Source organism: Heterocephalus glaber, unplaced genomic scaffold, assembly GCF_053883595.1.
Source record: "Heterocephalus glaber isolate CG9 unplaced genomic scaffold, H.glaber_assembly_v1.0 deba00001547, whole genome shotgun sequence".
Lineage (NCBI taxonomy): Eukaryota > Metazoa > Chordata > Mammalia > Rodentia > Bathyergidae > Heterocephalus > Heterocephalus glaber.
In genome coordinates this window covers 5,192,702-5,206,055 of record NW_028258340.1, presented here as the reverse complement: position 1 = coordinate 5,206,055, position 13,354 = coordinate 5,192,702, and the positions used below count along the sequence as shown (strand labels likewise).

At 40.0% G+C, this 13,354-nt stretch overlaps 1 protein-coding gene across 1 annotated transcript in view; it reads left to right on the top strand.

The window, feature by feature from the left end:
* The window catches only part of Maoa (monoamine oxidase A), a 76,745-nt gene that overhangs the window by 50,998 nt on the left and 12,393 nt on the right, over positions 1–13,354 (top strand). The window contains exons 4-8 of the mRNA XM_021262560.2: positions 2,739–2,843; positions 3,983–4,074; positions 9,822–9,963; positions 12,167–12,316; positions 12,608–12,767. Of these exons, the coding sequence (XP_021118219.1) occupies positions 2,739–2,843; positions 3,983–4,074; positions 9,822–9,963; positions 12,167–12,316; positions 12,608–12,767 (649 nt within the window). The remainder of the gene's footprint in view (positions 1–2,738; positions 2,844–3,982; positions 4,075–9,821; positions 9,964–12,166; positions 12,317–12,607; positions 12,768–13,354) is intronic.

Below are 13,354 nucleotides of genomic sequence, written 5' to 3'. Positions count from 1 at the left end.
TTTAATCTCCTGAAATTCTGAATGAAGCCTTTTCATGGACTCTATTTCTTTTTTTTTTCATTAATTTTATTGGTACATTATAGGTATACAATAGGCTGACATTCATTATTGGGAATTTGTACCTTTACATAATATATCTTGGTTCTTATTTTTTCCCCATCCGCCTGCCCTCCCTTCAACCCCTCCACCCCTCCCTATTTACAAAGACTTTGTTTCCATATTTTCCTTTTCTCATATTTATTCCCTTCCCTTCTTTCCTTTCCCCTACCCCTCCCACTTCTCCTTCCCTTTTAGACCTTTTCTGTGGACTTTATTTCTTTGCTAAACTGGTCATTCATATTTTGTATCATTTTGTTTAGCTGGGTCAGCTTTGTATTAGTGTCTTCTGAAAGCTCCTGGATCATTTTGATTATTATTTTCCATAACCTGTTTAATTATACCTGCTGTGCTCCTCCTGAGTACCTCTTTTCTGTTTTCTAACCTCCTGTGTTATCCTTTCAAGTAATTTGGGTGTGTGGTTTATGCTGTTCTCCCCCTTGTTGCTTGACCCCAGATTGATGTTGGGGGAGTTGGGAGTTTTGGGAGGCATTTTGTTGCCTTATAGTCTCATGCTTCTATTGTTTTTATTAGTTGTTTGTTTTGTTTTGTGCTGAGATTTGTGGATCCTAATAGTGTAAAGACTGCTCCTAGTATAGAAATTTCTTTAGTCACTTTTCAGTGATATACTTTGGGCATGATTAACTATAGTACTTTGCCTCTGTCTCTAAATCCGAACACCTCAGTTCATTTGGGGGTAGGGATGCAGTGAAAGTGGCCCAACACCAAATTCTCTGGAAATGTACTCTAGTATTGTAATGTCACAAATGTAATCTGGGTGTTGGCTTGCAGAGAAAACCTATTAATAGCAACAGTTATATGACCCTAGTAATATCAAGCAAATAGCTACTGTAATATCATCCAAGGCAAATTGGATGTTAACATATCATAATAACTAATTATGTACCTTAACCCTAGAGAAGAAATCCACAATTATGGTGTAAACATCAAGAGAGCCCAGGTATTGACCTATAGCTTATATGTACTGTATGTGACAGCTATATCTCTGCTAATAGTAGACAAGAATTCAACAGTAATTTTGTAGAGTCAACTATCTAAAGACCAATAAAGCTTTACAGTTATACTATTAAAGATAATAACGGGTTCAGAACAGGAAAATGCAAGAAGAAAAATTTGAAACCTTAAACTATATAAGAATGAGGAGAGAGAAGGGGAAAATGATCCTATTAGGGAGTAGAAGGATATTTATAAAATTAGGTAAAAGTAACAGAAGAAATTGATGAGGAATAGAAATAAAAGAGAAAAAAATTATGTGGAGAATAAGAAAAATATTAAAGGGAGAAAAATTAAAAGGGAGGAGAGGAAAAAATAGAAAAAAAGAAGGAAAAGAGAAGAAAAATTAAGCAAAAGAAATACACCAAAATACACCAAACTTTAATAAATTAGTGTAGAAAAAAGGAAAGGAAAAAAAAAACACTCCAGAAAAGAAACAAAAGAAAAAAAAGAGAGAGATTTCCCTGTGATTTTAAAGGCATAGTTTTTCTTCCAGGATCCATAATTTTGAGGCAGCATCCAAGTTAAGATATGCCCTTGCTCATGCTGGTAGATAAAGAAGGCAGTCAAATCCCAGGTCCATACTGAATATAGACATCAGCAGGTAGTAGTGTGAGGGCACCAGTGCCCTCACACTTTTAAATCCAGAGCAACTCAGGCTGGGTCTGGCCTCTGGCATGGGGACAGAGCCTGTGTCCTTTAGCTCAAACCTTTCAGGGAGTCTCTTTCCAGCCTATTCTCTGACTGTGGCTGTCTCCTGTGGCTGTATCTTACCCAGTCACTGTGGGAATGTGATACTCGGAGCCCTAGAGTGGAGCTCTACACCTACTCTGGGTTCTGGGTTCAAACAATTAACTCTTCCCCAGGATGGCATCTGGCCAAGCACTTTCTCCAGGGATGTGGCAGGTGAGAGTCACTCACCAGCTGTTGCCTGTAGAATGATTCTTTATAGAGTCCCACACTGTCCCTGCAGATCACAGCAACCACCAGTCTGGTCCATGCTGCTGTTGCATTTCTCCCCAAGGCCTCCTGGGGTCCCAGCATTCACTGTAGGGTCAGTCTCCACAAGCTGGGAAGTGGAAAGAAAGTGCTGACAGCCTTTTCCCTTCTCCACATTGTTTTCTGTTTCTGCAGTTTCTCTGTACCTTTTAATTTTCCTATCAGATCCCTCCTGGTTCCTGGAGATCTACATCTTTTTTTCTTCTCCAAGTTGTTTTCCTGTGTCTAGATTCCGAATCTTGGAGAGTCTCTGATTTATTTTTAAAATAAGTGCTAGTTAATCAAAAGGTATGGTTTCCAGGCCCCAGGATTTAGCTCAGTGGTTTCGGCGCCTGCCTCACAAGTGCAAGGTCCTAAGTTCAATCCCCGGTACCAAAAAAGGTATGGTTTCTTTTAAATTAAAAACAGCTAACACAGAACTAGGGAAAGTATACTGATCTTATTAAAATTAGGCTTGTGTAGGTACAATATATTTACTTTCTACCAAAAGAAATGCTTCTGATACAGTAGAAGGATGCTGTTACTTTGAAAATGACTGTCTTCGGTTGGTTGGTTCTTATGTTTTTAGAATGCTATCCTAACTTTAGGTATTACCCTTTATAATTTATTCCCTTTTTCTTATGTTCCAGGGGAAAACTTATCCATTTCGGGGAGCATTTCCCCCTGTATGGAATCCTCTTGCATATTTGGATTACAACAATCTGTGGCGGACAATGGATGACATGGGAAAAGAGGTAAAATGTGTGTTCTGCTTGCACATAACCTATTATGAAAATAACAGTGGCAAATATTTATTATAGTTCTATGTGTGCAGGGAATCTTGCTCTGAACATTGATATACACCATTTCCAGTGCACTCAACCATTCTGCGGACCTAGTAGAATTTCCACTGACAAATGGAGAAAATGACTACCAAGTAGTTATATAACGTACCCAAGTCCACAGGAGAGAACCAAAGTTCAGACCTATCCTTGCTGATGATAATACCTATGTACTTTCAGTTGTATGCCATTGAGCATTTCTATGATACATTTTTGTCAAACACAGTAGTACCTCAGTTCACGAACTTAATTCTCTCCACGATTCTGGTCGCAAACCGAATTAGATGAAAACTGAATCAAATTTACCCTTAAGGTCAACATTGAACCTAACCATTGAATTTGATTCATTTCTCATCCAATTTGGTTTGCAACCAGAATCATAGAAAGAATTAAGTTTTTGAAGCACTGTATGTTTATTTACAATTATCTTGTCCATCTGTAATGGCACTTTAGGTAGTAAAAGAGCATTTGCTGCTCCAAAGTTTTTTACTTAGCCTTGAACAGTGGTACCTTGGTTCATGCATGCTTTTGTTTGCAAACAGTTTGGTTTGCAAACAGGAACATTTGGCCAATTTTGTTTTTGTTTGCAAACTACATCAGGTAACAAACATGACCATGACCATCTTCCTCGCACAAACACAAATGTGGCCATCTTTTCCAAAGTTGTAGAACAAATTAAGTTTATGAATCAAGGTACTCCTGTACTCTGAAATATCACTCTCTTAAATTTGAATCTGGCACCTTAAATGAATATTAGCTTTCACTAATAATAATGATGATGATATTGATAATAATTATCATCATCCTACTCGTAATTACATATAAATGTATACATGTTTTTATATGTAATTATGACTGTTATTATTCCTTTGTCAATAGTGTTAAGTCTGGAATCCAAAGAGCTGCCCCACCTCTACATAGAATTCTAAGCCAAACACACATTCTAACAGGGACTAAGAAATTAGTTTTCAGAGGTTCTCATAAAGGCCTCTCTGGTGAGTGGTGGTAGAAATTGTCATTGCAACTGAGTGTGGGACCTCCTTCCCTTGCAGATTCCAGCTGATGCACCCTGGGAGGCCCCACATGCCCAGGAGTGGGACAAGATGACCATGAAAGATCTCATCGATAAAATCTGCTGGACAAAGTATGCTTGGTTATTCAAAATTTACTTCTGTGTCTGTATTTCACTGGTATTAGGACCAGAGCCCTTGCACTGAGCTACCTCTTCAGCCTTTTTTTAAAGACAGGATCTAGCTGAGTTGCCCAGGCTGGGATTGAACATGTGATCCTCCTGCCTCAATCTCCCAGAGTGTTGAGATTACTTCCTTGTGCCAGCATGCTCAAATTAAAATTTACTTTTTATCTTTCCTTTTGATCCTTTCTATCGTGTCTGGAGATATAGTGCTTTTTTTAATAACCTATAGGAATAATGTTAAGAGGAATTCTAATAATCTTTCTATCAGTATCAACTTTGAGGGCATATTAGATACTTCAGAGCAGCCTTGAAAAGAAAATGAATCAAAAACCTAAGTACGTACGTAAAGTTAAACTTCTTTTAATGAAAGGGTCATATGATCTGTAATAAAAGCAGTAATTAGGTTTTTATGTTATATAAAGACTGCCTACAAAAGTAGTTTGCAAAGACATTTAAAAAGTAATTTCAGGGGCCAGGGATTTAGCTCAGTGTTTCCAGCGCCTACCTCGCAAGCGCAAGGTCCTGAGTTCGATCCCCGGTACCAAAAAAAAAAAAGTGACAAAAAGTAATTTCATACAGATATAGAATACTAGGAAATAGGAGAGAAGCTAGTCTATATTCCTGAAAAATATAAACTATATAATGGTTTCAACTAGAATCTGTTATTAGTTTAGTAATTTCTAATTCATTAGTATAATCATGACTTAATGATTTCACAAGGATTCCTTCTGAGAAATGCATTGTTAAATGATTTCATAGTTATATGAACATCCTAGAGTATACTTAGGCTAAGATAGCTATAACATCACTAGGCCATATAATCTTATGGGACCACCATCTTTTATGTGGTAGATCATGGACCAAAGTGTCATTATGCACAGGACTGTATATATTTTGCATGTATTTTATTTACTAATACATATATTTATGTATCTATTAGTGTGTATTTATTTTAACCTACTATGTGAAGGTACTGTACCAGGAACTGACTGAGGAATGGTAGTCAACTTGCTAGGATAAGTTTCTACCCTCATGGAGTTTATATTCATCTAACAAACAAGGCTAACATTGTATGAATAATTACATAATGCTGAGAGTGTCTGCAACAAGGGGAACCTTACCCAATCTGAGGGTAAAAGAATTCTTTGACAGTCTTTAACTGAAACTAAGGAGTCAGTGCATCAACTAAGAATGAGCACAGGGGCAGGGAGAGATGGAAAGATGGACAGTTTGGGAGGATGATTTTTTCCAAGAATGACCCAAAGGGCAAGAGAGATAGCAGGGTAGTTTGGTATTAGGTAAAATGGTATCTTCTAGGAATGACCTAAAGAGGATAAAAAGAAGCAGGGACAGGTGAATATCAGGGGGAGGAGTATTTTTTGTGAATGAGCCAATAAGGTGGGGGGTGATGATGTGGGAGAATAATATTACCCATTAATGAGCTACAGATGCTGAGAGAAGACGGGGAAGGGTGGCTGATATGTGTGTGTATGTGGGGTATGGTATGATATCTTCCAGGAATGACCCATAAAGTCATAAAGTGCCATAAAGCCATAAAGTGAAAGAAAGGAATTGTAAATGATGTAGAGTGAATGGTATCTTCCTGGAATGACCCACAAGGGCAAAGAGGAGAGGATTGGTAGATGGCGTGTCAGGAAGCTATTTTCCAGGAATGACTCATAGCAGGTTGGTGAAGAGAGAGAAAGGTAAATGAGGTGGGGATGTATATTCCAAGAATGACCCAAAGTGGCTGAGGGGAGACAGGAAGAGTTAGATGATATAGGGGGATGATATCTTCTAGGAATGACCTACAGAGAAGATGGAAGCAGGATGGAGGGTTTGTGTTGGAGGGAGGCTGTCTTTCAGGAATTATCCACTGAGTAGGGTCTGGAAAGCAGGAAGGGTGGATATTGATCATGGGCTTGTATTTTCCAAAAATGATCTAAGTTCTATCCAGAAAGAGTAAATGGAATGGCAGGGTGGTATCCCCAGGAGTGACCCACATAGGCAGAGGAGAGATGAAGGGTGGAAGATGTATGATAATATCTCCCAGGCATGTGTCTAGTCTGGAGAGAAAACAAAGAAGCTTGGATGTTGGAGGGAGGGGTAATATATTCCAGGAATGACTCACAGGTTCAGGAGGAGACAGAAAGGGTAGATGGTGTTGGGACAACCTTATCTGCCAGGAATGATCCACTGACTTGAGAACAAGACACAGGGAAGTTGTAGGGGTCGGGGGAGAGATCTTTCAGGAATGAGCCCACAGGGAGTACAGGGAAGACAGAGGGAATGGATAGTAGGGGAAAGGGGATAGGTAGGATCTTTTGAGATGGATGGATAGGAACTTCAGGAACTCAGGTAAGGGTTGATATGAACAAGATGGTATCTTCCAGGGATGAATAACAGTATCAGGAAGAGATAGTATAGGTATATTGTTCTGGGGATATTACATCTTCCATGAATGACCCAAAGGTATTGGGAAGAAAAAAAGATACTGGAGAGGGGGGAGATTGGGGGAAGTATCTTCCAGGAATAAGTCATAGAGACTGAGAAGAGGTACAGAAGGGGAAATGGGAGGTGGTATCTTCCCAGAAAGACCCACAGTGTCAGAGACAGACAAGATGAATTGAGTAGAGAGTGGTATCTTTCAAGAGTGACCCAATGATACAGGAAAGGTGGATTTTGTGGCAGGTTAGTATTTTCCAGAAATGACACAGAAAGGCTAGAAGGACAGAAGAAAAGTGTATGAATTAAGAGTGGGATGGTATCTTCCAGGAATAACGCACAGGAACAGTGGAGTAATGGGAAGGTGGATGGTGGGGAATGATGATACTGTATTCCAGGAATAGACAGCAGTGGCTAGGGGGAGATGTGGGGTATGCAGATGATATGTTCCAGGAATGACTCAAGAAGCATGAGGAAACAGGATAAATAGATTGTGATGAGAGGGGTAGTATCTTTTAGGAATGATCCACTGGACAGTATAGGGGGGAAAAAGGGGGTAGATGTTGTGAGTAGGATGGTATCTTCCAGGAATGGCCCATAGGGGTAGAGAGCACAAGAAGAATGAATGTTGTTATTGGCAGAATGTCTTCCTAGAATGATCGGGGGGGGGGGGGGTATGGAAGGTTTGAGAGGTTGATGGTATCTTCCAAGAATAAGCCAGGGTCATGAGGGAGATGGGAGGGAGGATGGCCTGAGAAAGTGTTATTTTGCAAAAAAGGGGTCCATGGGTCAAACAGGAAAAGTGGATGATTTGGCAAGGTAGTTTTGAGTAATAACTCAGAGTTGCAAGGGGGGACAGGAAAAGTTGGATGATGTAGGTAAGTGATTATGAGCCTTTCAGAGCTTTCAGTGATAGAAACAGCCTACTGTGGTACATATGCCATAGGTTTGCTGCCACTGCTGTTGGGGGTAATATTTCCCAGGAATTGCCCCATATGGGGTATAGGAGAGATAGGGAGGGTAGATATGTATTCCAGGAGTGACCCATAGTTGTAGAGCACTCAAGCACTTAGCCAGGCATGGTGGCACACACCTGTAATCCCAGCACCTAGGAGGCTGAGGCAGGAAGATCACTACAAGTTTGAGGCCAGCCTGGGCTACATAGTGAGTTCGAGACCAGCCTGAACTACATGGTGATACTCTGTCTCAAAAAACCAAACAAACAAACGAATAAACAGAATGTATATTCTAGGGCTGACCCAAGGGGCAGAGGAGACTTAGAGGGTGGATCATGGAGGATGTGGTATCTTCTAAGAATGTACCATAGGGGCTGGGAGCAGGAGCAAGTGAGGATATGTTCTATGGTATCTTCTGGGAATAATTCATTGAATCATGGTAGAAGACAGGAAAGGGGTACGGTGTGAGATGGGTGGCATCCTCCAGGAATGACATACAGGTGGAAGGGGAGACATGAGACATGGTAGGTGGGTTTTTTTGGGGAGAGTGATATCTTCCAAGAATGATCTATGGGGGCTGGGGGAGATAAGCCAAGTAGAACAATTTCAGGGCAAGGTATTTTCCAGGAATTGAACCATGGGGGCACAAAAAGCTCAGTAAGAGTGAATGCTGGAGCAGGATGGTATATTCCAAAAATGATTCCTCTTAAATCATCCAACTTTCCTTAACTCACCCCAATCCCTTGAGGTCATTCCTAGATTATACTATCCATACCAAATCTAAATTTCCATCTCTCCCCTTCAGTCCTCAGCCGAATGTCTGATGGATAGTATCCTGACAACCCAATACCCACACTGCTCTCCCTGCCATGGAATATATCATCCTGCCATACAATGCACTGTCTTCTCCCTGACCCTGGCTCTTTCTTGAAAGACATCACATTTTCCCATGCCAACCACCTTCTGTTCCCTTCCATGATCATGGCCTCTTGACTGCTGCCTGTTTTATTGACCCTCCCCCCTCTGTGAAATAGTTCCAACATCAGCCACCCATCCTGTTTCTCCCTGCCTCTGTTGCACATTCCCGGATTATGCCGTCTTTCCCCAGCAATGACCTTTCCTGAATTTCCTATGCCCTTGTGGGTCAATTAACAGGAAATGTAATCCCATGATGTAAGAGGATGGATGGTATCATCTACAAATGACCCATGGTAGGGGAGGAAAATTACACGATGTCAAGTTTATGGTATTTGTCACACAAACAATGGGGACAAGGTAGAAATAAGGAATGTGAATGCTAAATGAAAGGAACTTACTCTCAATGAGTTCTAGTATCTGGGCTGAGAGAGGAAGGATAGGTGGTGTGAGAAAATGGTATCTTTTAGGAAAGAACCAGGGAGGGGTGGTGTACAAAAGATTGTACCCTGTGGCAGAATAGTATCTTCCAGGAATGACCCACAAGATTGGGGGAAACAGGAAAAGTAGGGATGGTATCTTCTAGGAATCATCTACAGCCACAGAAGGTAGGATGGGAAGGAGGTGTCTTCCAGGAGTGACCCACAGGGTGGAAGGGGAGAGACAGAGATCAGTGAAAGACATGAGTGAATGTTATCATCCAGGCAGAGAGAACAAGGAACAGCTTTTTTGAAGGCTCTGCAATGGGAGGGAGATTGGCAGGTTTAAGCCACTGAATGGTCAGTATATGCCTGGACCACAGAGGTGACAAAGGCAGGTAGGATAAGGCAAGGTTCAAGTACCGGTGAAGCAATCTGTGACATAGTATGTACTGGCTACAACTCAAGATTTGAGTTTTCTCCGTTTTAGGCTATTGAAATATTTTAAGTGGAAGGGTTGGATTTTTTTGTTTTTTTGGTTTTTTTTTTTTTTGAGTTTTGCACCTTTAAAAAACCTCATTGTGTAAAGTATGGAAAAGGTACAAGAGGGATGCAGAATGACTAGGTAGTAGCTACCACTTTTGTGGTCCAGGTGAGGAACAGTAGAAGAAACAGAAAATAGATATGTTTGTTAAAATAGTTGAGAAGTATCCCTGTCGAGCATATTGACCCTTTAGTCAGAACCATGATTAGGCATATTTGGAGGTAACTAGGAAGTTTTTAATAGCAAGGGAAAACTTTATTTTCCTCAAGAGTTAAAAATACATTCCTTTGGAAATATAGCCCATGAGGGTATTTTTCCCCAAAGCCATAGAAATATGTTGTAACCATACTACATTGTTCTGAAAACAAGCATTTCTCTGACTCCTGTATGGATTGTCCCCTCCTGTGCTGTGAACAGGACTGCTAAGCAGTTTGCTACTCTGTTTGTGAATATCAATGTGACCTCTGAGCCCCATGAGGTCTCTGCTCTGTGGTTCCTGTGGTATGTGAAGCAGTGCGGTGGCACCACTCGGATATTCTCAATCACCAATGGAGGCCAGGTACGACATGTCTGTTTTGAAACTGCAACTTTATTTGTGATTTTGCCCTCACCTAGAGCATAGTCTTAATAATCACTTCGGCATTCTCAGCCATGAATAATTATCAGTATAAAATGAACTAAAAAAACATGTCTGAAAAATTTTCTCATTTCCTGTTTTTTTTATTTCTGAAAAGAAGTTCACAGCTAAAGAATGTTTTATTTTGAATTAACTAGATCCTGGGAATTAAGTTCCTTTCTTTAAGTGGTAGAAAAAATTGGCCTGTTTATATAGGAAAAGCTAAATTATTAAAATAAGTGAATTTGAAAAAATTCTAGTACTTGTACAGTTATGTTTAAAGTCATCTCTGTTCTAGACATAGGGTTTTTGTCCCATCTGTTTCTTTAATGTTATTCCATATGTTAACTGTTATAGAATGAAAATGACTGTTCTTCTGATCCACTTAAGTGATTTATGGTCACTCCATAGTAAATTCTACAGTTTGAACTCTGAATTTTTGTTGCTCACATGCATTTTCCTGGCTTCCATACCACTTTTATTACTGAGTGAACTCATTTGTTTCACTGGCTGGCTACTGGCAAACTGATGGGAAAGCCAGAATCTTAGTTCCCTGATTCCTCAGGCTCTGAGATTCTTTATTTCAAAGCCCTTCCAGATCAAGAGACAATGAGTGTGTTTTCTAGGAATGTTGTGTCTGGGTGGGATGAGGTTTAATTAATACCAGTTTACTTCTGACTTATGCTTTGTTCTCTGAGTCCTAGAATGCTGGGTGCATTGTACAAGGTGTAGAGTGTTCCTCCATTGCCTCTCTGTAGATCACCAGAAGTCCCTAAGTTGTTTTTGTCACACTAATAGCTATTGCTCATTGGACCCTTAGTTTGGACAAATGTGAGACAGTTGTATTTTTTGTGTCTTCACTTACAGAAGTCTCACATTACTCCTTTATAAACCCATGTTTTACTTTCTGAGGCATCTTGACTCATGCCTGTTACTTGGGTGCTGCACTCAGAGGAGGCAGTATACTTCTGGATAATCTCTACATGACCTTTTGGAAAATACAATTCTGATATCAATCTCAAGCTATTATAATATCTTTATAAAGAACTTAAGTTTACCTTTTAATAGTTTACTTCAACAACTATTAAACATAGAAAAGTAGATAGTGAACAAGATGGAAATAGTTCATGGTTTTTATACTAAAATTCAAAGCAACTCTTGGAAAATAGGTCAGATTATAAATTAAATGGCACCAATTTCTTGAGGAGAGATAAATCATGAAATTTTGTCTGAACCACTACAGGAATATTTTTATAAAGAATTTTGGTAATGTCATTAAAACAGTAGCCAGTTATAAAAGTACAAAAATTACATGGCTATTCATGATTGAGATACCTAATAGTCAGTGTTGGACTATGACTCATTCTATCAAAGTGTATTTCTAACCATTCAAGGAGTTTTCTACAACAGGCTAAAAATATTCTCTTAGTTATTAGCAAATGCATTATGTTAAGGACTTACCTTCTTAGGTTAATCTGGATGCATTTCCACAGTGAGGACAGCAGATCTCTGTGGGCAGAGTGCTCCTGGTCTTATAGGGCTTCTCAAGAGAACTACTGAATAATGTCTGAAGGAATAAGCATGCACTTAGCCTTCACCTAAAACTTTCAGTTTTATAAAAACTTGCTCAAGATCTGAGATTTGGATACCAAGAGAGCACCCCCAGCCTATTCTCTTGGAGTCGTGTCTATAACATGGCACCTCTTACATCCTTACCTACCCAGATAACCCCAGCCTACCTAGGACTACAAGAAGCCAAGGGAAATTGAAAACTATATCCCCAGGGACAAGTACAGCTACCTGCATCCCAACACTCCTTTTATGTACCATACTTTTGTGTATTTGAAGCCCACAGACTTTGTTTCCATGTGGTCAGGACAGCACTGGCAGAGGAGAACATTTTTTCTGGTCTGTAATTTTATGAACAAGTATAATAATGACTTTTCTTTTGCTGGGGGCTGTGCAAGGATAATTGAGGTGCTTTGACAGACTCTCCCTCTTTTGTAATCAGTTCTTCTAATAGTTAAGTGTGTAGAAGGTAGAAGCCTGGCTGTGACTTTCTGGAGATTTCCTAATCAATTGCAAATAGGACTTTCTGACCTTAGGCTTTTATAATATTTCCTTTCCTCCCTACTTCTTCTTGTAGGAACGGAAGTTTAAGGGTGGATCCGGTCAAGTATGTGAAAAGATAATGGGCCTCCTAGGTGATGGAGTGAAGCTGAGCCGTCCTGTCACCTATGTTGACCAATCAGGTGACAACGTCATTATAGAGACACTGAATCACGAACTCTATGAGGTAATTCATTTTAGTCAAAAGGAGCTGACAATAAATAGGCAGTGTGTCTTCTGCAACTTCTAACCTAATACCCAAGCAGTGGTATAATTAATGTGAACATGTTTCTTCTTCAGTCTCCCAAATTACTAGCCTCAGTTGACCTACCAAAATCAACATTGTTGCCTCACAGTTGCCTCATGTGTTGTGTTTTTACTGCTCAGTGTCATTCCCAATGATAAAGATAATGTTTTATACCCTGTGCAAAGACTGCAGCTCATGTTTGAGGTAATATTTTGCATATATGTATTTCAGTGCAGATATGTAATTAGTGCCATCCCTCCAACTTTAACTGCCAAGATCCACTTCAGACCAGAACTTCCGCCAGAGAGAACCCAATTAATCCAGCGCCTTCCAATGGGGTCTGTCATTAAGTGCATGATGTATTATAGGGAAGCCTTCTGGAAGAAAAAGGGTAGGCTGCTCTTATTCACATTTAAACTGTTTTCAAATTGGTAGAGAAAGGTTGAGAAATATGTTAATTTCTTCATAGCCCTTGGCAACACAAAATGACCCCAACAGCGCATATTGGAAGTGGGAGGGGAAGAAGGGCCCACTGAGAACACCACTTGTGATGCCACTGTTGCTCTGGTTCCTAGCATTGTCCTGCCACAACTTTTCATGAGCAGAGTGAGTTAAGGGGCTCTGTGTAAAGAGCTGTGCTTTGAAGACAGATATTCTTGGGCTTTACTTGCTTACTGGTATCAACCTGTAAGCATAAAATGGTAACAGTAATACCTAGGGTGTCTTGAGGATTTAATGAGGACGGTCTGGGAGTTAGGTTTCCCTGATATGGTGGCTATTGTTGATAAGCTTTCTTCTCATACTCACAGGATTCCTTCTTACAATTTCTTGGGTTGATATAGGTGATTTCTTCCAACATATCCCCTTTTCTTTTCCATGCATTCCAGCATCCAGGGCCATCTTACCATTTTTGTCATGTATTAGTCATAACTCTTTTATGTAAAGGTGATAGAAATGGGTCCTTGTGGAGAGGAAATA